The sequence below is a fragment of the Canis lupus genome, chromosome X (assembly GCF_011100685.1).
Source record: "Canis lupus familiaris isolate Mischka breed German Shepherd chromosome X, alternate assembly UU_Cfam_GSD_1.0, whole genome shotgun sequence".
NCBI lineage: Eukaryota > Metazoa > Chordata > Mammalia > Carnivora > Canidae > Canis > Canis lupus.
The window spans coordinates 36,166,944-36,193,414 of NC_049260.1; the positions used below are offsets into that span (position 1 = coordinate 36,166,944).

The following is a 26,471-nucleotide window of genomic DNA, read 5'->3' on the forward strand; positions in this document are numbered from 1 at the left end:
GTAGAGCCAAGACTCAACCCCAGTGTGTCTGGCTCTGAAGTCTATGCTTTGCCTTACTACATGATTTGGCTGTACTAAGAAACATAGGAGAAACATCAGCAAGAAGCGACATGTGGTTTACACATGGATATGGAGGTTAGAAAAGAACCTGACTCCCCATTAGGTCAGACAATAACCAAAATATTTATTGAACATTCTTGCTTTTTGCCAGGTGCTAGGCAGGGGCTTCTGAGAAAACAGGTATGATTCCTGACCTTGAGGAAGGGGATCTCAGGCTAATATGTTAAGCAGGCATACTATACCCTGATGTAAATAATACATTCAACACCTCCACGTGGGGTCTAATCTGCTCTGACAGATGCAGTGGATGGCTTGCTGGAAAGTACAAAGGCATCTGCTAGCCTGTGTTTCCAGCATGCAAGACCCATCAGGTCAACAGGTCTATTTACCTTGTTACCTTTTCTGAACTGATTTATAGTCTTATCTTGTACCCAAATGTGGTTAACTTGGTGGGTTTTCAATCATGAAGGGAAGCATTTCAATAGCTGTCCTCAGGCTGCCTATTTCAGTTTCTGAAAAGTGCCACAAATTTTACATTTCTGAAATTAGGTAGGAAAATTACAGTTTTTATTCCATTTCTCCTTTATCTTTTACATTGAATAAATACATAGTTTTGGTCTAACCTCAAAATCTTTCTTTACCCTTGATCATTTTCACACCTTCCATTGACCACTGCCCCATTCCCACTTCTAGTTCTGTTCTTTCTTTCTTTGGGTATGACCAGCAGAACCACATTCTTTGTCTGATATATCTATATAATTGATTCCTGCAGTTCAGTGCCATGCCCATCTAAAAGTCCTACCATTTTCCCATTCATTATAAATATAAATGTACACAAAGACACTTCTGGGCCTCTTCCTTTGCTATTTGTTTTAAATACTGAGGCTGTAGTAATAATGAAGACAACATGACATAACACAGCACAGTGTATGTACACACGCATACACATACACGCAGAAGCTCTTAACTGCTATTACTCTTTATTTTGTGGATTAATACTGTCATATCTGAAAGAACTATTCACTTTTCTCAAAAACTGAAAAGAGTTTTTTTTCCTATAAAGCCTTTGAATAAAGTTGTAACTGCCTTGAATAAAAATAATCAATCAATCAATCAATCAATAGCAGTGAGTTCACCTTGGAGGGCAATCTGTTTAAGGGCAGGACTGTAGGTATTTTACTCACTTTTGTATTCCAGGCTGCATTTTGTTAGAGGGCTTTGTGCAAAAAAGACACAATGAAATGTGTTTGATTAAAACAATTTTTTTCTGAGTAAATTCTGAAGAATTATAATGTAATACTTAACCACAGAAAACAGCTTATTTTACAGTGCTGATTCCTTAAAGTCATAATAAAATTATTTTGATACTTATATTTGTATAATGGTTTATAACTTCCAAAGTGCTTTTACACTCATTACCTTATGTGATTCCACAAAAACCCTGTCCTGTAGGCATGTGTTTTTATACTTGGAAAGTTGTAGGCTCAACTGGGTCAAATGACCCTGGGACTGCAGCAGTGAGCAGAAGAGCAAGTCCCCAGAGTCAAGTCTGTAATACTGAGTCCTACTATAGACCGGCTCCTACTTAAACCATGTTTCACCCTCAGCAACACATCTGAATAATTTGCATTTGGTAATGAGAAGATATCCAATTTCTATCCTCTCTTTAATCTCAATTTTATTTCCCATATAAGGTTTATTTTCATAGGCCTTCGTCCAAACTTTCACAATGATAAACTTATTAGAAAGTAACCAAGTCCTACCTTCAGGATAGTATTTTATTTTAATCTCTGCACAATTCATTTGGCAATTAGGTTTGTATCTAAAAATTAGGTTGATAATCATATACTTTAACTGTGAACATTTCTGCTTTTTTTTTTAAATTTTTTTTTTATTTATTTATGATAGTCACAGAGAGAGAGAGAGAGAGAGAGAGAGAGAGAGGCAGAGACATAGGCAGAGGGAGAAGCAGGCTCCATGCACCGGGAGCCCGATGTGGGATTCGATCCCGGGTCTCCAGGATCACGCCCTGGGCCAAAGGCAGGCGCCAAACTGCTGCGCCACCCAGGGATCCCCATTTCTGCTTTTTCTAACAATCTCACCATACAAACAAGTTTCTCAAAAGTTTTTTTTGCTACTATTATGAAATAATAATAAAAAAGCATAAACTTGTCTGTTTTAAAAATGCTTTCTGAGTCTACTTCTTTAAAGAGGAATGTGCTTTTAAGGTCATTGAAAACTTTTGAGTCCAGAAGAATTTCATTACAAGAGTGGAAAAGTCTCATAAAAAAGTTGACTGAGTAGAAATAACCTGAAAGGAAAACAGAAAAATAAATAGAATGTCTATGCTAAAAATTCTCAGTCTTGAAGTGGCCTGACTCTGTCTTTAACTATTTCTCCCTATGTTTTACTATGAAAAATTTCAAACATATAGTAAGTTCAAAGAATTGTACTTCATCACCTAGATTCCATAATTGTCAGCAACTTGTGATATTTACTTTATTACACATCTACCCATCAATTCATGTTATTTTTCATTCATTTCAAAATGAGCAGCAGAGTGGTCAACACTGCTACACTGCACTCCTTAACACTTTAGCATAGATTTTAATACTTCTTTTTCGGTCTTAGGTAAAATTTACAAAGAGTGAAATATATAAACCTTTTTTTTTTTTTGAAATATATAAATCTTAAAGAATTTTGATAAATATATATACTACATACATCTGATAACTGTATACACACATATATGCAGTTATTTCAGTAACAAAAATCTGTGTGTATTTAAAAATTATATGTATAGCTATAAAACCCAGTATCACTGACCAAATTCAGCATCTGAATCTAGTTAAGCTTTTTTTCTAAAGAGTTAGTGATAGCTTCTTTCCTGTTGTATTAGCAATCCCATTTATACAACACTGAATCCATTACACACACATTCGTATCATCCACTCAAAGCCCCCCTGTAAGCACAGTGTTTAAAAAAATCTGCTTACTAAAATATAATTTATTAAATTAAAATTCACCAATCTAAATGTACATTTTCATCTCTCCAAAAAAGTTCCCTCTTGTACTTTTGCAGTCAAATGTTTCCCCTTCCCCCTCCTTGCTGTACAACAGCTTCTATTCCCACTGTACAAAGAAATGCTGGTTAACAATCAAGTTATAAGCAATAGTGAATTCTGTAATGGAAATTGTATTTTGGACTTAAGCATTTGTGCTATATCCAATTCAAGCTACAAAAACTCACACATGGTGATAAATCCTTTAGATTCTTCATGTATATCACGCAGACACCTCAAAATTCAGTATTGGTTAAAAGAAGTAATAAACTCTGCAAATGGATTCTGTCAGAGTACATATGCTGTAATTCTAATGTCATTATGCTTGTTAAAATGGTCTGTTCTCAAACAGCAGCATCGTTGGGCACAAATTTGTCAAAGTACTTTAACATTCTCCTGGTTAAGTGCCCATTCATATAAAACTTTACAACTAAAGAAAAACATTACTTGATACCTCTAAGATGCTTTCATTTCCAAATGACATGATAGGTCTACTTAAAAAAAAAAGAAATGTGCTAAATCTGGAGAAACAAAAGCACGTACAAATGAGAAGTGTCTCATATTTTAATGTCATTAACTTGTGCTGGACAGCCTCTATGATGGCCTCCAAGACCCGTGTCTCCTGGTATTTACACTCTTGTATAATTAAATCCCTTTCCTGGAGGGTGGCCTGGACTTATTAACTCACTTGTACTGAAGAGAATAGGGGAGAAATGATAGGATGTCACTCCCAAGATGAGGTTATAAAATGGCTCTTGTGTAGGGCACTCTTACTTTTGCCCTTCCTCTTTGATCATTTAAACTGGGGGAAACAAACTTCTATGTCATTAGCAGCTCTATGGAGAGGCTCAATAGCTAGTAAGGAACTGAAGCCTGTCAACAACCATGACAATGAGTTTGAAAGAGGATTCCTCCCCACCTCCCACCCCCACACAGTTGGGCCTTCAGATGAGACTGCAGCCCCAGATGATTGCTTGACTGTAGTCTCATGGGAGATCTGAAGCTAGAGGCACACAGCTTAACCACACCCAGATTCCTGACCCAAAGAAACTGAGAGGATGAATCCTGCTTTGAAGTAATTCAATACACAGCAAAAGACAGTTAACAAACATACTGTATAATGTTCATATTAAATCAGCTACAGTTGGAGTTATAAGTAAAAAATGCAAGAGAATGTGAGAATGTAATCAATTACTAGCATTCAGATTTTCTTATTTTTCATTGTCTCTTATATACTTCCCCCCAGGAAGCACAATGCAGAGCGAAAGATTTATTCTACTGTCTTAATTGAAATTGTTGAAATAATTGTAGATTCATATGCAATTGTAAGAAATAATACAGAGATTCCTTGTATACTTTGCTCAGTTTCCCCACTGGTAACATTGTACAGAACTATAGTATAATATCATGCACAGAATACTAACATTGATACAATCCATCCATCTTGTTCAGATTGTGTTAGTTTTACTTGTACTCATTTGTGTGTATCTAATCTTTTACATACTTTTTACTTTAATGTCACATAATCAAATCATGTCCTTTTGTAATTAAAATCTAGCAATTGTATTTTTCTTTATAAATGGTCTGACGGTAAAAGTTGCTGAGACACATGAATTCAGGAGTTTATTTCACAGCTCCAGATAATTAAAAATTCAGTCAGTAATAGGGAGTAATAAAACCTGCTTATAGATTATGTAATCATCAAAGGAAAATTCACTTACCCTGAAAGTTTTCTTGAAAGCGAGCTATAAAACAAAATGTTACCCTTTCCCCCAAATTAATGTATTTGTGCTTGAAATTCAGATGTGAGATAATATTAAGTGCAGTTGAAATTTTAACACTGCCTATCTCCCTCTGAGGAAAATGAGAAGTCAGTAGTATTTGTAGGACAACGCCTCAGGAAATCAACACACCCACGTTTTGACTTTATGGTCAGGCAGTGTTAAAATTCATAATCGAACATCTAAACACAAACAGCCAAGGAAAAGGTCAAGCTGCTTATGAATCATGCAAAGCCAAACACTTTTGCATAAAAGAGAAAGCTTAGAGGAAAACAAAGGGATACCTACTTTCTGCTGCTAGAAGTCCTAGTAGGAAGGCAGCATATGGACAAACAACAAACAGTATGATTTTAGAGCAAGCAGGTTATCAAGCTGGGCCCAATAGATGAGCCACAAGAAGCACGGTCCCTGAGCTGAGTCCAAGGTGAATCCTCATGTTCTATGAGCACATTCCCTGGGACTGTTAAGGATTTCAGCCCTTAAAACCCTGGGTTCAGATTCCAATTTATTTGATTTGAAATATGGCAAAAGAATATTTCTACTTTGGATTACTAAGTAACAAAAGAATGATACATGGTTCATCATACAATTAAACTCGACAAATTCTAGTGAATGTACGTATAATGGACTAAGTTTGATAATCAAAACAGAAAAAATCTTTTATATAAAATTGTTTTACAATGTAAATAGCATACCCAAACATGTTACTCTTTAGATGACAGATTGGCAAATGTGTTGATTTTAAGTTTGTTTTTAAATTGTGGTTTTAAATAGAATTTTGGGGGCAGGATTTTAATTTTGTCAAGCAAGGTCATTAAAGAAAACTACCTACTTATCATTATTTCATAGAAAGAATAGAACAGGCATTATCTAAAGATGAAAAACTGACTTCTCAAGAAACAACAGCTGGTGACCTTACACTATTCTCTCTCTAACCCCTCTTTCCCTGCTCCCTCACTCCCACCCTACAAACACATGCTTGCTGATCATTTTTCTCTTTTTTCCCATGGGCTTGCAAGAACTTTCAGGTAATGCTGAAAGGTGCTTTGTGTTTTGTACTGTAAAACAAACCCATGCGATTTAAACAGAAAGAGAGTGGAAAGGTTATGTTAGAACTTAAAATAAATGAAGCAGAATTTAAGGGTTAGAATTAAATGGATAAGAATTTAGGCTTGAAAATAGAAACATTAAAAAAGATGAAGTGAAAATATAGATGTGTTAATTTATGAAAGTGTACAGCTCTTATGTGAGTCCAGACAAAACATATAATAGGCTTTCTGCAACCAAGCAGACAACCAACTGTTGGTTGCAGAAAAGGAAGTTTGCTGGTAGAGAGCTATTTCATAAATAAGGCGATAAAACAGTACAATGCCTCCCTTTAAATGATTTAGTAGTAAAAATTAATTTTAGGGACATATGAATAATTCTTGATAGCTGTGTGAAAGTTACAAAAATATTAGAATTTTCTTTGAAATGTTCCTTTGTCTTTGATTTCTAAATACATAAAAAAAATCTCCTTTTCACTTAGGGGAGGTGATCAGACACATACACTGCATAATGGTTCTTTTGTCTTTTATTCCTAGCAGCCTGCTATTTAAAATATTTTAGAGACAGACATTTGCATGTCAAATGGAAGATATAGACTGCTTACAAGATCATTAAGATCCAGAAGTTTAGGAAAAAGAAGATGTGACTACAGGAAAGGGAAGCAAAAAGGAATGTGAAATTGTGAACAACTAATTTGAAAGCTTGCAGGCTACCCACAAGACAGTGTGGGAGATTTCTTTTTTGTTTAAAAAGCAAATGCTGTAATGAGAAACTATTTCAACCATATCATTGATAGATTGTACTGAAAACAAAAAACTGGGCAATAAAAATGTATTTAACAGAAAATAAGCATGTCTCTAACTGTAGACAGTTCCTTTCCTTAAAAGAAAAATCTGCCTCTTTAACAGAAGGGAATAGTGAGGAGCACATTAAACTCTTGCTAGGCTGAGGTACCTATTAAGGGGTTAACACTAACGATTAGATCTGTGAAGCTATTGCAAGGACCACAGGCTCTCCAGTTCCGATTCTAAGGATGAAAATGGTATTAGATCTTGACCTAAAATCTCTCAGTATATTCCAAATTTGTGGCTGTATCATATAGTCAACAGTACAACATAAAACCACTCCCCCCAGGTGGGTCTACTGTAAATGGAGCATGAGGAAAGAAGAGAGAGGTCTGAGCTAACACCAACCCAAATCCTGCAGCTGGAGGGAACAAAATGGACTGGAAGAGAAAAAGACAGACATGAAACAACAGGGAGCATGGGGGAACATACCTATAAACACAACAACTACTTTGCTTTTCGTGTGGTAAGGGCTCTGGATAATCACAAAGTCAGTGCAAGAGAAAACCAGCAAGACCTTCTCTTCAGAGTCTCTCTTCTAAGATTTCCATTTCTGAATGTTTTTGGAAATCACCTTCACTCAAAAGAGGAAGATTCACATCCCAGTTGGTAAAGGTCAAAATGCCGAACTGCATAGCTGCTGGAATAGGAAAACTGGATCCTCTTCCACAAGGTGTAATAAGCACATACCAACTGGTAAGAAACTGTGTATGTTAATGTTTGTGCACATGAGTGGAGAAACAGAGGGAAGGAAGAAGCACAAACACTGACAAATGCTAGTAGTTCCAACAGGAAAGAAGCATTAGCACATCCATTCTTCCTGTATTGCTAATAGTGAAGGACGAACAACTCATGCTTTAGGAAGGGCGCTGGCTGGGCCTTGAGTCTGATGGTAATACATGGATGATGAATGAGCAAGCCCAAAAGTACAAAAAAAAAAAATCAAACCAACAGCACAAAGTCGACCACATGGCAAAAACAGAATGATTCTAGTGTGAGAAGGAAGAAAAGCTGAGGGCAGAGGACATGTGATTCAGATGTAAATACATATGTAAATGAAATTTAAAGAGTATAACAGACACATACATGCATTTACATAGACATATAAAGGGATACTGTGTATTTTTACTAAATGATCCTTGAGAATACCTCCCTATAAAAACTGGAAATCTGAGCATTCTTTTTTTTTTTTTTCTGAGCATTCTTTAAAACAATTTTATGAACACTGGTGGTTTTTTTTTTTTTTCAGGAGTACCTATATACATTTCATCCAAATAAGTAACTCTTCTGTGTTGTTCTCCCCTGAAGACTTGTACACATGTGGTACAGACTTTATAGAAAGAGAAGAGCTTGTAAATTATTTTGAGAGAGAACTCACAAGACAGTTTACATTGAAAGATAAAATTAAGAGCACTATTGTCCCAAAGACTGATCTGCTATGGTTGACATTGGGAAAATCTCACATCAGAAATTTTTTGTTGGGGCATAAGGTAATCAGAAAGATCCCAAAAGACTGACCAAAATGTTGGACTAGATGAAGTCCAATGTTGGGTCTGGAGTGGGGAAGGGGGAAGAAGTGTTTCTGAGGTAAAAAGAAAAAAGTAAAATGTTGGTTTTGGAGCAGGAGGGGAAGGCAACTTCAGTAGTAAAATGAAAAGGAACCAGACACACGTGGATGGGATTTGGTTGCTGACAAACTTCCTTAGAATTCCTTGGGGGAACTGACTAGATTCACAGGACAAGTTTATTCACAATGGAAGAGAAAGGATGTAGACACCAAATAAGTCACACTGGTAAATGAACGAATGGTCCAATTACCTGAGGAGGTAGGGTCTTCGGAGAAATCCGGCAACTCTTCAGGGGGATCCCCATAGAATGAGTTGAATTTGTGACTTGACACAGCTGCGAGTACTGCACCCTAAAACAAAAAGACGGAAAAAATATTAAAACAGACAAATGTAAAAAAGTTCAACAAACTTGAGTATTCAGAAAGCGAAACCTATAGGAGACGAAAGCTAGAAGAGGGGTAGCTTTTAAATGATTTCGGATTCCTTCAAATTAATCACATATGCATATAAAAGTGGAATGCTGTTGGGGACTGGGAAAGTACACGAAACCACTTAGATCTTGAACTCAATCATGTACCACAAAATGGAATATTTTGCAGTCACTATGAAATGATGCTGAAGGATGTCTAATAAAACAGAAAGATGCTTGTGAATGACATAAAAAAAGGTTTTAAAGCAATCAATAGTATGATCTCATTTTTGGAAAAAAAGAGATTAATACAAATATAAAAGATTGAACATATACCAAGATGTTAACAGCATTATCTCTGGAAGTAGGAATGAGTCATTTTTCTTTTTTAAACATTTTCCTCCCTCTCTTTCTGTTAACAATGACCACGTGTTATTATAGTACAGTAATTCTCAAGTCAGGCCGCACAGTAGAACCAACTACAAGTGATTCTTTAAAACAGCACACATAGTTTCCCTTGATTCCTAGCTGAGAATTACTGTCATATCGAGTGCATGACACCCTTTCAGACTGCTGGGTGCAAAGATGTCAAACACTGTTTCAGTAACAAGAAGAGCAATACAAGTTATTTTGTGACAATGTTCAATTCTGTGAGTCTGCTGGCCATGGGTCAGAATACCTGGGTATGTTCCTTGGTGCTGCCATTTACCTGCTGCCTGATATTACTTGAGTTGAACCTTTAACCTTTTGAGGTCTTTCTCGGCTGTGATGTGAACATATTAAAACTGACATAACATACCTAATAGGACTGCTGAAAGTCATAATGTATATGAAAGTGCTTTGCGAACTGTAAAGCATTTTGTAAGTGCAAACCATCCCTAGGCTTACTAACATATAGCCAGAACATGAGTACAGCCTTTTGCTGATCTAAGTAGAATTGCTCATTTAGGTAGTTTAAGTATCAAGTCACTTAAGTAGTCGAAGTCTAAATTTTAAATATTGAACTCGTGGATTTTTCTGAAAAGAATGACATTTTTTTAAGGGAAGGAGAGGGGCAGAGAGAATCTTAAGCAGGCTCCATATCTAGTGTAAAGCCCAACGTAGGGCTCAGTCTCACAACTGTGAAATCATGACCTGAGCAGAGATGAAGAGTCAGATACTTAACCAACTGAGCCACCCAGGTGGCACTCTCCCTCCTTTTTTTAGAGAGGGAGAGAGGGAGAGGGGAAAGATAAATTTTTTATGTGTGTAGGCATTTAGGTGTTTATTAAATATATACAAACGTTAGTAGAAACATGTTTCCACAAGGTTCATTTTTTTGGGGGGGCATACTAGGGTTTCTTTCTACAAATATACATTGAAATGAACTGAACTGAATGCAGAAAGGGAAGGGCAAAAATACAGAGAAGTGATCTTGGTGATATTATTCCAGGCAACTTTTTAGATTTCCTTTTTTTAAAAGATTTTATTTATTTATTCATGAGAGACACAGAGAGAGAGGAAGAGACATAGGCAGAGGGAGAAGCAGGCTCCCTGCGGGAAGCCTGATACAGGACTCAATCCCAGGACCTCGGGATCATAACCTGAGCCAAAGGCCTCAGGCCTCAACCACTGAGCCACTTGTGCCCCTCCAACATGGGACTTGAATTCACAACCCCAAGACTAAAAGTCACATGTTCTTCCGACTGAGCCAGCCAGGTATCCCAACTTCTTAGATTTCTGAAAGTCTAGGGTTAATGCATGAGAGGCCCTTACGCAGAATTTTATAGCCACCTACCATGATGAAAAAATAGCAATGAATGTTAAGTTCTTCTTTCTATAGTAGAAGCTTATTTCATTTTACATATACACATGTTCCCTAAAAGCTGGGTGGGAATGTAATTTTTATATATCAAAAGTTTCCCACACACTGAAACTAAATTTTAATGATGCTTTATTTTTATTTTCAAATAAAGTTCAGCTGAATTTCTTAATATGTTGGGTTTACGTTTCAGGGCCTGTTCTAGCTACTACTATGATCAAAGATCTAGAAATACTTATGCCAGGAAAGCACTATTTAAAAGAGCCTTGAGAGAGGTAAATTCTTTTAAAACAATAGTAGCAAGTTCCTAATTTATCTGTCTTATGGTTAGCAGTTTTCTTTAGTTCTCTAAACTCAGTGACTACATGCAGTTTGAATATTCAATGCAAAGCTCTTATGTAAAACAGCAAAATGGTTCTAAAACAGTTTATAGATTTATAGAATCATAACCTTAGGGGATGATTCATTCTAAGACTCATTTTGCATGTGAGGAAACTGAGGTCTAGAGTGGTTTAGCAACCTGTAAAGGTTGCTGCCAACTTTTAAGAGATAAAATCAAGCATAGAGAGCATTGAGGTCCTCTGACTACTCTCCCAGTTCAAGGGTTTTTACTATACTAGGGGTCAAAAATCTTTTTCTATAAAGGGCCAGATAGCAAATATTTGAGGCTTGCAGGGAACATAGTCTCTGTTGCAACTATTCAACTCTGCCATTGTAGCATGAAAGCAGCCATAGACAAAACGTACATGAATGTACACTGCTATGTCCCAATAAAGCTTTATATATAAAAATAGGCTATGGGCCTGATTTGGTGCCCAGGCTATAGTATGCCAACCTCTGTACCATATACTACTGTTATGAAAGAGACTGTTGGGTACAACAACACAAATCTAGATCTTATACACAGGTAGTTCTTCATACTCCCCAGTTTATTAAATCCTTGACCAGAAGTTTTCTACCCACTTTAATTTAGAAGGTATGCTTTAGTATGTTCTGAAACATAAAAATTGTGAGTTAAGAAGACTATTCACAATCTACTATTGTAACAGACATTAAAGACACAATTTTGTACTAAGCAAATTAGGCAAATTCTGAATTCAAACAAAAAGAGAACTGGGGTGCCTGGGTGGTACAGCTGGTTAAGCATCCGACTCTTGGTTTTGGCTCAGGTTCTGATCTCACGGTTGTGGGATTGAGCCCCACATCAAGTTCCACGCTTAGCGTGGAATCTACTTAAGACTCCCTCTCCCTCTGCCCCTCCCCACTGCTTTCTCTCTCTCTCTAATAATAAATCTTTTTTTTAAAAAGAGAACTACAAGTAATAAAATTCTCAACTCAATCCTAACTATTGTTAATATGTCAAACATCAAAATGCTCCCAGTTATTTGATTCTGTGCCTCATTTAAGGAAGTAGAAAACAAGAAAATGGTTAGCTCAGACTTCTGCTAACTTAAACTCTTGAATGCACTTAAGGAGGCAATAGAGTTATCAAGAAAGGAACAGGAGAATAAATACAAATTGCTGACTTGAAAACAACAGCCAAAAGCCAATACTCTCTTGTTGGTGCCCACCCCCCACCCCAGCCCAGAAACAAGCATTATGAAGTTTGATCAGCACAAGAGAGGGAGGTATATTTTTACTTATTTATTCATGAGAGACACACACACAGAGGCAGAGACACAGGCAGAGGGAGAAGCAGGCTGCAGGAAGCTTGATGCGGGACTTGATCCCGGGACTCTGGGATCACGCCCTGAGCCAAAGGTAGACAGATGCTCAACCGCTGAGCCACCCTGGCATCCCAGGGAGGTATATTTTTAAAAAATCTAAATACAAAACACAAGATTTGTGATGACATGTAGAATTGGCTTTGTACCCAAGTGACAAAATAACACATAGTCATATTATAATATACTGAGAGGGCGAAACCCATCACAGAGTTATATAAATACTCATGTTGCATAAAGATTTGAGAAAGGATCATCTTATTGGGGCTCAGAACACTGAACTCAAAGCCCTAGAAAGGGTGAAGAACATGGAGAGGCTGAGGTTGAACAGAATGACCGAAGGCTGAAACATCATTTCAAGGTAGAAATGTTAAAGAGTTCGGGTTGATTACATGTAAGAATTAGGTCCTCGATGATAATGAGGTGAGATGATTACATCAGAGCTCCCAGCTTCTCTCCATATAGTCACAGGCAATATGATCATTTGGTCTAGTCAGCAGTCTGTATGGATAGGGTACTCAAACAAAACAGAAATGCAGGTCTAAACCAAGAATTTTCTAACATTAAGTCAGGATACCTGACTAAAAAGGAGGCTGTGCTATCTTCTCTCTGAAGAAGGTGAATGATGAGACTTGTAAGTGTAGTAGGTAAGATTATATTTCAGAACAACTGCACAGAATAGGTATCTTAGGAATCTTTTCGGGTCTATGTAAAAGTATTTTATAAAGATGGTCTTTTAAGGTACAAAATAACTTTCAAAAGCTAGACTGCCGAACTTAGGAAGTGATACATTCTATATTTCAGAATTAGGAATTAATAGAATTGCTTTGTAAAATCAAGAGAAAGATCAAAATCACTTCAAGTATTATTTATTTACTGTTCATACTAGAATAACAATTTTCACTTTTCAGAATCATTGGTACATTTTGGATACCAGACTTAATGCTTTGAGTAGCTGGAACTCACAACTGCTGGGCTAACTTACTGCTTCTGTATCACTTCTCACTACAGGAGAGGACTGCATGTAAATGCTGCCTTTCATTAGGTACAAAGGTCCTCAATAAATCCTTAAAGTTGGTTCTTGCTGAATTAATAGGAAGGGGAAGACTGCCAAAAGACAGCTATTAAAGCTTCCTGGTTGACCCCTCAAAGGTGATGTTTTGGTGTAAGCATTACTCTTGGAGGTGCCAAGACTCTGGATGGTGCTGTACAGTAGAACTTTCTGTGATGATGGAAATGTTCTATACCTGTACTGTTCAATACAGTAGCCATCAGCCACATGTGGCACTAAACACTTGATATGTGGCTAGTGTAACCGAGAAACTTAAAACTTTGATATTAATTAATTAAAATTTAAATAGCCACATATGGCTAACTATTGCATGTATATAGTACAGCAATGTTAAATACTGAAATAGGCATTCCTAAACAAACTTTTTCTAGGTCTGCAAAGTTCAGGAATTCGAGGGACCAACTGGTAATTCAGAGAAGCATACAGGCTATACTTTTGCAATTTGCAAAATCAATAAAGGAGAATTGTAGAAGTTATCAGAAATTTCCCTTACTTTCTCTATATACAGTGTAGGGAATAAAGTTTTATCCTCTAAATTCAATCACATGGATTCAACTCACCATTTCCTGAACTGAATGTAATAAATTTACCCAAATAGAGGATATTGCTTCTGTTTGTTTCTTTCTTCTTTTTTGGTCTTCTTTAGGACTTGTTTCTGGATGGAGGGTGGCGGAGGAGGGAGGTCTTGGAGGGGAAGGGCCCTTAAGGGACTTCCCCCTTCCTTCTTCTTTCCTTTCTTTCCTTTCTTGTCCTTTCCTTCCTTCATTCCTTTCCTTTCCTTTCCTTTCCTTTCCTTTCCTTTCCTTTCCTTTCCTTTCCTTTCCTTTCCTTTCTTTTTTTTGAGAGAGAGTGTGCACTTGAACACATGTGCACATGAGCAGGGGTTGGGGGGTAGGGGCAGAAGGAGAGGGAGAATCTTAAGCAGGATCCATGCCTGGTGTAAAGCTTAATTTTATAACCCTGAGGTCATGACCTGAGCCACCCAGGTGCCCCTACTGCTCCTATTTTTTACAAAATTTCTTTGACATGCTTACTGTAGGGAAATTTGCTTTCTAGAGGTAGAAAGAATTCATGAGGGCAGCTCCGGTGGCGCAGCGGTTTAGCGCCGCCTGCAGCCCAGGGCGTGATCCTGGAGACCGGGGATAGAGTCCCATGTCGGGCTCCCCGCATGGTGCCTGCTTCTCCCTCTGCATGTGTCTCTGCCTCTCTTTCTCTCTCTGTGACTCTATGAATAAATAAATAAAATCTTAAAAAAAAGAAAGAACTTATGAAGCAAAGGAGATGATTTCTAGAACAGATACTGTTCTGAGCCTCTTCCCTAGATAACCTCAGATGCTGACAGACACTCTCCTAGCAACCCCCACCCCCAAACCTGACCCTTTGCTCAGTAACTCTAAGTAGATGGCACCCAGGGTTACAGTACAGGTATGCTTCCTTAAGAGACACTCCAGGGCACAGATTTTTCTAGACAGCTTAGATCCTAGTCTGTCTCATGCATCCTAATGTTCAATTTGAGAAAATATGATTCTCGTATCTAGTCTTATACTGAGGCCTATGGAGTTTATTAAAGTATGGTCAAGAGGATTTTTTTTAAAGGAAAGTATTAAAATTTTAGAGATTAGTGTAAAACAAAAAGAGGGAAGAAAAATCAACATCTGAAATGTAACCAAAATGAGAAACGCAAATTTTCCACTGTTACAGATGTGAAACAAAATAACAAAAGAGAATAAAAAAAGAAGTGCGTGATAATCCAATCACATGCAGGGTTTCATTAGCTTTTTTAAATCTACACGTGAAAGGTCTGAATATGATGTTAATGCTAATTGTCCAAATAATTTTCTTATTAGGGATTTATCATCTCCTGTAGCCCACTGAGAGGTTAAATGCCAAAATGAATGTACAAATATGGAAAGAAACACTTTCTGATTGAGTATCGATATTACTATAATGAATAATGAGTGATAATCTTGAAATTTCAGCCAACTAAATAAGTAATGTTTTATATTCTGACATAAAAAAGTTTCACGAAACTTTCAGAATGAGAACAAGGTTCAACCTCAAAAGTAAAACTCACCAAAAATACATAAAAATTTATTCAAATAGGTATAAGCTTTTTGGAGGACAAGTTATTTATAGAGATCAAAAGTCTTCAATACACATACTTTTTTTTAAAAAAGATTTTATTTATTTATTCATGAGAGACAGAGAGAGAGGCAGAGACATAGAGGGAGAAGGAGGCTCCCTCCTTGTAGGGAGCCTGATGTGAGACTCAATTCCGGGACTCCAGGATCACGCCCTGAGCCAAAGGCAGACGTTCAACCGCTGAGCCACCCAGGTGTCCCCACATATATACTTTGATGCCAACAATTCCAGTAGCACAAAACTTAACCTAAGAATATAATCATAGGTATACAAAGGTTTATTAATGAAAATAGACAATACAATAGTATTTATGGCTGTGGAAAAGTGGAAGTGATTTCCGTGTCCAACAGCTGATTAAATAATGATATATATGATAGAATTTTGCAGAAAAATTTTGCAAAAAAAAGAGTAATGACTCTCAATAAGGGGGACATATCACGATCAACCATGAGTCTTTTTCAATAAACACAAGCCCCTCCAACCTCTAGCATAATTGGGGCCATGGAAGGGGTGGTCCCTTGGGTGAGCTGAGTGGTGCAGTGAGTCACTGTTACTACAGGAATAATGTGTCATATCCCTTAAGTGTACTGAAGAAGAAACCAGTATGTAAGAAGAGTATTTTGTCACATGGTACTAAAAAAAAAGCGGGCTATGTGAAATTCACGTAAAATTAACCATTTTAAAGTGTAAAATTCAGCAGTATTCAGTAATTCACAATGTTGTGCAGCCACCATTTCTATCTAGTTCCAAAATATCACCCCCTCCCCAAATACCCATATCCGTTAAGCAGTCACCACCCAGCACCTAGTAATCACCAATGTACTTTGAGTCTCTATAGATTTACAGATATCAATACCTATTCTAGATATTGTAAATAAATGGAATCATCCAGTATGTGGCCTTTTATATCTTTTTTGCACATGGATATCCAATTGTCCTAGCACCATTTGTTGAAAAGTCCTCATTCCCGGGTGCCTGGGTGGTTCAGTGGTTGAGCATCTGCCTTTAGCTCAGGTTGTGATCCTGGAGTCCTGGGATTGAATCCTGCATCAGGCTCCCCAAAGGGAGCCTGCTTCTCCCTCTGCCTATGTCTCTGCTTCTCTCTCTGTGTCTTTCATAAATAAATAAATAAAATCTTAAAAAAGATTCATTCCTTCCATTGAATTGCCTTGGCACTTTTATTGAAACTAACTGACCATAAATATATGGGTTTATTCCTGAACTCTCAATTCTGTCCTGCTGACCTACATGTCTGTCCCTATCCCATAACTAGTACCAGGGTCCTGATAACTATAACTTTATAGTTAAGTGTCAAAATTGCAAAGTATGAGCTCTGAACTTTGTTCTTTTTTCAAGATTGCTTTGGCTATTCTAGGTCCTTTCATCTCCATATGAATTTTTAGGATGAATTTGTCAATTTCTGCTTAAGAGACTGTGTTGAGTCTATAGATCAACTTGGGAAAAACTGTTAACAATACTGAGTCTTCCAATCCATGATCATTAAATGTCTCTTCATTAATTTGCTTTCATTTCTCTCAGCAGTAGAAATCTCTAGGTCTTGCATATTTTTTTTGTCAAATTTATACTTAAGCATTTAATTCTTTTTGATGCTACTGTGAATGGAATTGTTTTTTAATTTCATTTTAAGGTTGTTCACTGCTCATTTATAGAAATACAATTCAATTTTGCAGAATGATCTTGTATTCTGTAACCTTGCTTGTCTTGTTTGTTCTTTCTTTTTCTTTTTTTTTTCTTTCTTTTTCTTTAAAAGATTTTATTTATTTACTTGATAGAGGGACTGAGTGAGAGAGAGCGAGCACACCAGCAAGGGGAGGAGCAGAGAAAGAGGGAAATAATCTCTAGCAGACTCTGAGCTGAGCACAGAGCTTCACCAGGGCTTGATCCCAGAACCCTGAGATCATGACTGGGCTGAAACAGTTGAGCCAGACACTCAACTGACTGAGCCACCCAGGCACCCATTTGTTAATTCTGTAAGTTTTTTTTTTTTGTGTGGATTTCTTATGATTTTCCACATACAAGATCGTGTCATCTATAAACAATGACAGTTTTACTTTCTTTCCAATCCAATTTTAAAAAATTTTTTAATTTATCTGACAGAGAGAGTGCAAGTGCACAAGTAGGAGGAGCAGCAGACAGCGAGAGAGGGAAAACAAGCTTCCCAGCTGAGCAGAGAGCCCAAAGTGGGACTCGATCCCAGGACCACCTGAGCTGAAGGCAGACACCTAACCAGCTGAGCCACTCATGCACCTCCCCAATCTAGATATCTTTTATTTTCTTTCCTGATTGTATTAAAGCCTGAGGATTTGTATTTTTTTAATAGGTTCCAAGGTGATACTGATGCTGCTGGTCTGGAGAGCCACTGCTTTAAAGAATGTGTATCTCATAACAGAAATGACACTTGAGGCAAGTAATAGAAGGGAAGTAAATATTATAACATACGACAAGTATAAGATCCTCTGTATATACTGTGAGGGAAAATGATGATTGAAGTGATTGGAATAGCCTAAGCAGAATGACTTTGGAAGAGATACATAAATAGAGATTATCCAAGAAGTTTTTGGTATTCTATACTTTTATTTATTTATACACTCATTCATTTAAAGTAAGCTCTACTTCCAACATGGAACTTAAATTCATGACCTCGACTGAGATCAAGTGTTGCATGCTCCATTGACTGAGCCAGCCAGGTGCTCTTTCTGTACATTTTAAAAAACTTTTAAAACTTCAAAATGTGGGGCACCTGGGTGGCTTAGTCAGTTAATCTTCCGCCTTTGGTCAGGTCATGATCCTAGTATCCTGGGATTGAGCCCCATGTTGGGCTCCCCGCTCAGCAGGGAGTCTGCTTCTTCTTCCCCCTGCTTTTGTTTTTAAAGATTTTATTTATTTATTTATGAGAGACACAGAGAGACAGCCACAGGGAGAAGCAGGCTCCATGCAGGGAGCTTGACATGGGACTTGATCCCAGGTCTCCAGGATCACACCCTGGGCTGAAGGTGGTGCTAAACTGCTGAGCCACCAGGGCTGCTCCTTCTCCCTGCTTTTGTATTCTCACTCATTCTCTCTCCCTCTCAAATAAATAATAAAATCTTAAATAAAACCTTCAAAATATTAATGTCAATGACTAGAAAAAAGCTAAAACAGTATGGAGTATCTATTTTGGAATTACACTTATTTATAAACAGAGTACCAACTCAAAGGTATTAACATTAGAATCATAATAAAACAAGGGCGCCTGGGAGGCTCAGTCAATTAAGCATCCAACCCTTGATTTCTGCTCAGGTCATGATCTCAGGGTTGTGGGATGGAGCCCCAAGTCGGGCTCCATGCTGGGTGTGGAGTCTCTCCCTCTGCCGTTCTCCCTGCACGTGCACACACACACACACACACACACACACACACACACTCTCTCTCTCTCTCTCTTTCTCTAAATAAATCTTAAAAAAAGACTCATAATAAAACAGTAACAATGATAAAGTTAATAACAAATAACAAATAACGTGTATGGAACACTTATGATTGTCAGGTACTGTTCTAGTTGCTATAATATATTAATTCATTGAATTCTTACAGCCCTATGAGTTAGCTATTGTCATTATTCCCATCTTGTAGACAAGGAAACTGAGGAAAAGAGAATTTATATATATATATATATATTTATATTTATATACATTTAAAGAGTTTATTTGAGAGGGAGAGAGAGCATGCACTAGTGTGCAGGAGCAAGGGGGAGGAGCAGAGGGAGAGGGACAAGCAGACTTGCGCTGAGTACATCACAACCCCAAGATAATGACCTGAGCCAAAATCAAAGACATTCAACTTACTGAGCCAATCAGGTGCTCCAAGGCACACCATTTAAATGACTTGCTCAAGGTTACACATCTAGGAAGTGTCAGAGCTAGGATTCCCCCAAGTCGATGTAGCCCAGAGCCCACTCTTTCCTATAATGCTGTACTCCTTCTCTTTCTTCCTACCACAGATAATAAAAATTTTCTTCTCTGAATAACAAAAGCAATTTTCTACTGCTTTCTGGGAAACTTTCCTTTAATCATTTCAAAGGGAGTCATAAAAATTAGGTTGTTGCCCAATTTTTAAGGAGTTTAAAAATAGTGCCTGGGTAGAAGGATGGGTACCCAGATGTTCATCTGAAAGAAAGTTATGTGGTGGGCTCTGAAAGCTAGCAAAGTTGCAATCTCTGTTTTAGGAGCTCACAGAAGAGGCAGAATGAGGAGAATGAGTTCCTTGAGAAAGGTAGATATAACATGCTTTAGCTGGATGGCTGAATCACACAAAGGAATACAGCCTTACCAGATGCTGAAAAAAATCTCAATGATAACCCTGTTGATGTTCCTAATTCTAGGTTGTTTGGTGGGTCTTGAAACTTTAAATAGCTCTGCAAAGGGATGTGGTAAGTTCATATGACCCCTCTCTGCTGTAACAGCTTTGCCCTGTCCAAATGAATCTTAGTCACCACTTTGTCTATTTTAGGCCCAAGTCTGATTCTGTGGCACCAGGAGAACTATAGCATTGGGTTTCTTGTGATGGGGCAAATCTGAGCCCTATGGCAAAAGGTCTGTACTTGGGCAATGAAAGGTCCAGCCCAAGACAGGGCAATGTTACAAAGGCCAAAGCAGCATTAGAGTTAAAAAGACTAGGGAAGAGTTGAGAAAAATGTATAATTAATCGTTTCTTTGGGGAGGAAATGAAATTCAAAAACAGCTGACCAAATTTCACTTTAGATAGTAAGATTGTTTTTTTCTCTTGTAGGCTACATTGGTTCAGGTATATATCCAAGTCAGGGGAAACTTCTTTGGGCACCATCTTGATAATGGCATGTCATTAATAATTATTTTTGCCAAAGGCTTTAATTTTTTTAAAGATTTTATTTATTTATTCATGAGAGATACACAGAGAGACGCAGAGACATAGGCAGAGGGAGAAGCAGGCTCCCCCTGGGGAGCGTGATATGGGACTCGATCCCAGGACTCCGGGATCACGACCCAAGCCGAAGGCAGATGCTCAACCACTGAGCTACTCAGGTGCCCCTGCCAAGGACTTTTAGAGCGAGTTTGAACTCGACTGCAGAAACAATTAAGAGAGAGGCTTAGCTGAGAATCATCATTACCAACAATGACATGTTACCATTTCCCTTGCTGTATAATATCAAAGTCCAATAGGACTTTTTACAAAGATGGAAATACCCTATATCTGGGTGGTCTGATTTGGTAGTCACATTTGGTTGCTGAGCATTTGAAATGTGCTAGTGTGACTGGGGAACTGATCTTTTAATTTTAATTCTCATTAGTTTAAATTTAAATAGCTGCATGTGGCTACCAGCTACCATGATGGACAGTTCAGTGCTATAGCATAATATTGTCACCTACATAGTTCCCCCAATTCATATAAATGTTCTTCTAAATCTAGAGTTGTGGTGGGAATGTGAACTGGTGCAGCCACTCTGGAAAACTGTGTGGAGGTTCCTCAAACAGTTAAAAATAGACCTGCCCTACAACCCAGCAATTGCACTGTTGGGGATTTACCCCAAAGATACAAATGCAATGAAACGCCGGGACACCTGCACCCCGATGTTTATAGCAGCAATGGCCACGATAGCCAAACTGTGGAAGGAGCCTCGGTGTCCAACGAAAGATGAATGGATAAAGAAGATGTGGTTTATGTATACAATGGAATATTACTCAGCTATTAGAAATGACAAATACCCACCATTTGCTTCAACGTGGATGGAACTGGAGGGTATTATGCTGAGTGAAGTAAGTCAGTCGGAGAAGGACAAACATTATATGTTCTCATTCATTTGGGGAATATAAATAATAGTGAAAGGGAATATAAGGGAAGGGAGAAGAAATGTGTGGGAAATATCAGAAAGGGAGACAGAACGTAAAGACTGCTAACTCTGGGAAACGAACTAGGGGTGGTAGAAGGGGAGGAGGGCGGGGGGTGGGAGTGAATGGGTGACGGGCACTGGGGGTTATTCTGTATGTTAGTAAATTGAACACCAATAAAAAATAAATTAAAAAAAATAAATCTAGAGTTGTATACAATTTATTCACATCTTTCAGGAGTTGAATAATAGTAAATGTTATTACAATTTATGACATATCTGAAAATACTTACAAAGCTTTATAGTTGGCAGGGCTAAGGAGGACTAGTAACCAACCACTTAGAGGACAAAGTTAAAAAATTATTTTTTATAGTAATAAAAAACAAATCAAATATAAGTTAATTTTAAGACCATAATATAACAGAATTTCCACTGTTGGGAAGGGGGAGGGAATGTTGTCCCACAAAATTTTTGAATGGTGCTGGGGTGCCTGGGTGGCTCAGTTGGTTAAACGTCTGACTCATGGTTTTGCCTCAGGTCATGATCTCAGGGTCATGGGATCGAGTCCTGCATCAGGCTCTGAGCTCAGTATGGACTCTGCTTGAGATTCCCTTTCACTTTCCCTCTGCCCCTCCCCCTGCTTGCATGTGTGTTCTCTCTGAAATAACTAACTGACTAACTAACTAACTAAGTAACTGACTGACTAACTTTTTTGAATAGTGCTAAAAGGACTCCATTATTTTTGTTTGGTCTTTTTCAAAACCTTTTAAAATCAAATGGGGTCCCCATATGGGGTAATTACCATATTCTTTTTTGGTGAGGTAGAGGATAGAAAGAGTGGTAAAAAGAGAAAGGTACCTAGGAAGAATAAAGAAAAGGTGAGGAAAGTAATTTGAAAATATTTTCTAGTAGACCAAGGTAGTGGGGATTTTTATTGCTTTGTGATGGTTGTCCAATTCAAATCCAGTACTGTTTTCATTGAGCTGAACTCACATTTTCTTGTCAAAATATTTATGTTTGAGAAAATGTGGCCTATGTTCACATTCAATAATAATAATGGATAATAGTAAATTACTATTTTAAAAGTAATTATATCTCAGGGCACCTGGGTGGCTCAGTTGGTTGAGTGTCTTGTCTGCCCTTCGGCTCAGGTCATTATCCCAGGGTCCTGGGATCAAGCCCTGAGTTGGGTTCCCTGTTTAGCGAGGAGCCTGCTTCTCCCTCCCTGCCCCCTGCTTGTGCTCTCTTGCTATCTCTCAGTTTCTCTTTGAAAAAAATAAAATCTTAAAAAAAGTAATTATATCTCTGCTATGAATTTTCAGGATAATACAAATCTAAAATGTGATTACTCTTCCATTTATCATAACCTTTTGTTTAAACTCACACTTAGAATATTACCTTAAATGATTTAAAAACCAAAGTCTTATTGAAATAAGTTTAGAAGTGAGAATCTAGCTGTAAGGAAGCTTTTTGCTGATTTCTTTAGTTACCTTTAGTTTCCTCCTTGCATTGAATTTCCTCAGTTGCTCTACTGTTTCTGGAAGATGAATCTTGTAGGCATAACGATCCCGCTCCTATAAAAGAAGAAAGATAATGAACATATGTAGACATTTTAAAAAGTGAAGAAATTTAATGTAAAACAAACAAAAAATTAGCCCAAATTTCTTAAATGTGAAACTTAGATTGAATTCTAGAATACTGGAGATTTTATTCCATGATACTGGTAAACATTCTTAAAAGAGGGCTATGAAGGTCCAAACTGATAGTAAAATTATCTTTTTAGCAATAATAGAGGGCTAAAATAATGGGTCATATATTTTTCAGATACGGCTATATGGCTAACATAATTAATCATAATTACTTAAGTATGAAGTTACCTTTGATATGATCTTGTCAGGTTAAACAAGCATTTGAAAAATTAACTCCACAAATGACTGAACATTTGGAGTTGTAAAATTAACTCCACAAATGACTGAGCATTTGGAGTTGTCTGGAATAACTGGATTTAAAAAAATCACTGTATCTTTGAACTAGAACAAACTTTTCAAGGTCATGTAATTCAACCATTTTTCCATGTGGGATTCTCTTCAATCCCTGATGGAGAAATATTCTGTTTGACCATATCCAGTAGGTGATAGTTATTTTATGATAGATTATAATTTTAAGAAAGTAAAAATGTTCTTACTTAGCCTGGGCCCATACCTGGCTTGTTTGGGCTAGCTTTGTCCTCTGCAACATCACAGAGTAAACATACTACCTCTTCCATATAATTACCCTTCAGTAGCTAAGAGGGGGATCATGCTTCCACTAAAACTATTCTCTGTGATGTCTCCAGTTGCCTTACCTATTCCCCATGGATGTTTTAAACCTCTTGTCCTTCTTCTTAACACCCCTTTTGGTTCTACTCTAATTTGTCAATGTATCAAAGATTTAGATAAGTATTCATTTCAGAAATATTTCTTGAGAGTCTACTATGTGCTGGGCATTGTTCTATGCACTTGAGGTACATCAGTAAACAAAACCAAAAAAGATTCAGGCCCTCGTGTTCTCCATATTCTAATAGGAGAAGAAAATTCAAAAAGGTAAATAATGGAGTATGATAAAAGTGCTATGGAATAAAGCAAAAATTAAAGCAGAATAAGAGGATTAGGTACATTGCAGTTTAAAATAGGATGTTCAAAGTAGGCCCAATTACTGTGAGGATACCCAAAAGTGGTGAGGGAGTGGTCTAGGCAGGGAGAACCACCAATTCAAAGGTCCAAAGGAGGGAGTGCGCCTGGAATTTTCAAGAACTAGCAAGGAGACCTATGTATGTGGAGTAAATAGTAGATCAGATCAGAGAGGTGACAAAGGTTGGGGCAGGCCATAAAAAGCCTTTTATTCTGAGTGGGAGAGGGAGCTACTAAAGGGTTTTGAGCTGAAGTGACATGATCTGACAACTTTAAAGGAAGACTCTGGTTGTTATGTTGAAAACAGATTAGAAGGGAGCAAGGGTTTGGAAAAAAAGGGAGGGTAGGGAGACCAGTTAGAAGGCTATTGCAGTAATCTGGGAGTGGGGAGACCATAGATGAAATCAGATGGAGAATAAAAAGGTAAAAAGAAAGATTCTGAATATATTTTGTTTTCTGCAGAAAGTTTTACCAAGCTGTAATTAGCATATAATAAACTGCATGTTTAAAATGTATAATTCAATCAGTTTTGATGTTATATAAGCATAAAAGTTTCACTGCAATCAAGATGATGAATTATCCATCCCTCTCAAAAGTTTCCCCATGTCCTTCTGTGCTCTCCCTCCCAGTTCCTAGGAAGCCGCTGTTTGTCACTGTAGATTGGTTTGCATTTTCTAGAATTTTATATAAATGGAACCAGACAGTACATACTCCTTTTCCAACTTGTTTCACTCAGCATAAAGGTTTTGAACTTCATCCATGTAGTTGCAAGTATATATAGTTCAGTCCTTTTTATTGCTGACTGGCATTCCACTGTAAGGATATGCCATAATTTGTTTATCTACTCATCTGTTGATCAACTGTGGGTTGTTTCCAAAGTCTGGCTATTACATATAAAGCTGCTATGAACATTAATGTACAAGTCTTTGTATGGACATATATTTCATTTCTTTTAGATAAATACTTAGGAGTTATATTATAGGAGTATGGTTAACTTTTAAGAAACTGCCAACCTGTTTTCCCAAGTGGTTGTACTATTTTACATTTCCATAGCAGTATATCACTTCCAGTTGTTCTATATCCTCACTAATACTTGGTATGGTTAGTCTTTTTTATTTTAGCCATTCTGATACCTGTACATATAGATATCTCATTGTGGCACTACTTTGTATTTCCCTGATGACTAATGATGTTGAGCAATTTTGCATGTGCTTATTTGCTATTCATATATTTTCTCTGTTGAAGTGTCTGTTCTAAATATTTTCCTGTTTTGAACTGGGTTGTGTTTTCTTATTATTGAGTTTTAAGAATTCTTCCCAAATAGGGGAAGGTGATTAAAAGGTACAAACTCCCAGTTATAAAATAAGTAAGACACAGGGATATAATGTACAGCAAAGGGAATATAGTTAATAATACTGTAGCAACTATGTATGATGACAGATGGTAGCTAGATTTTATCATAGTAGTCATTTCATAATGTATATAAACACTGAATCACTGTTGTACTCCTAAAACTGATATAATATTGTCTGTCAACTACAGTTCAAAAGAAGGAATTCTTGGGATGCCAGGGTGTCTCAGTGGTTGAGCATCTGCCTTTGACTCAGGGCGTGATCCTGGAGTCCTGGGATTGAGTCCCACATTGGGCTCCCTGCATGGAGCCTGCTCCTGTCTTGGCCTATGTCTCTGCCTCTCTCTCTGTGTGTTTCTTATGAGTAAATAAATAAAATCTTTTTTTTTAAAGAAGGAATTCTTTACATAATCTACATATATAAGTCCTTTATCAGATAAACAAATTGGAAATATTTATTCTCAATTCATAGCTTATCTTCTCATTCTCCTACAGTGTCTTTCCAAGAACAGGACTTCTTAATTCTGAATATATTTTGGAAGTGGAGAAAACAGGATTTTCTGAGAGACTGGATGTGGAGTGTGAAAGAAAGAGAGGAGTCAAAGACCACACCAAGGTTTTCAACGTGAGCAACTAGAAGTCTGACATCAATGGAGATGGGGAAGAGATCATTACTGTAGTTTTGGGTATGTTATGCTTCAAATATCTAAAGTTCAAGTGGAAATGCAAGTAGGTACTCGGACACATAAACCTGGAGTGCAGGAGAGAAATCTGGGCTGGAAATAAATTTTTGGAGGGTCATAAACATTTAGAAGGTATTAAGTAAATATTTAACTCTGTCCCAGGCACTGAATTTAGGACATTCAGAGGCATTATCCCTTTTATTCTTTTTTTTTTTAAAAGATTTATTTATTTATTTTAGAGAAAGAGTTCACAAGAGTAGGGGGGAAGGGGCAAAGGGAGAGAGACTCTCCAGTAGATTCTGCTGAGTGCAGAGCCCAACGTATTTTCTATATTAATGACTAAAATAATAAAAGTTCCACTAGAAAGCAAAATTATATTTTTCTCGAGTACACATAT

At 37.3% G+C, this 26,471-nt stretch overlaps 1 protein-coding gene across 12 annotated transcripts in view; it reads right to left on the minus strand.

Moving 5' to 3' along the window:
- Window positions 1–26,471, minus strand: part of CASK (calcium/calmodulin dependent serine protein kinase) — a 350,654-nt gene that overhangs the window by 84,191 nt on the left and 239,992 nt on the right. For 8 of the 12 annotated variants that reach the window (XM_038587210.1, XM_038587220.1, XM_038587216.1 and 5 more), the window contains exons 9-11: window positions 22,862–22,945; window positions 8,614–8,713; window positions 5,192–5,209 (exon numbers count right to left, since the gene is read on the minus strand). In XM_038587210.1, the coding sequence (XP_038443138.1) occupies window positions 5,192–5,209; window positions 8,614–8,713; window positions 22,862–22,945 (202 nt within the window). The remainder of the gene's footprint in view (window positions 1–5,191; window positions 5,210–8,613; window positions 8,714–22,861; window positions 22,946–26,471) is intronic. The other 4 variants (XM_038587212.1, XM_038587221.1, XM_038587214.1 and 1 more) reach the window with 1 other exon arrangement.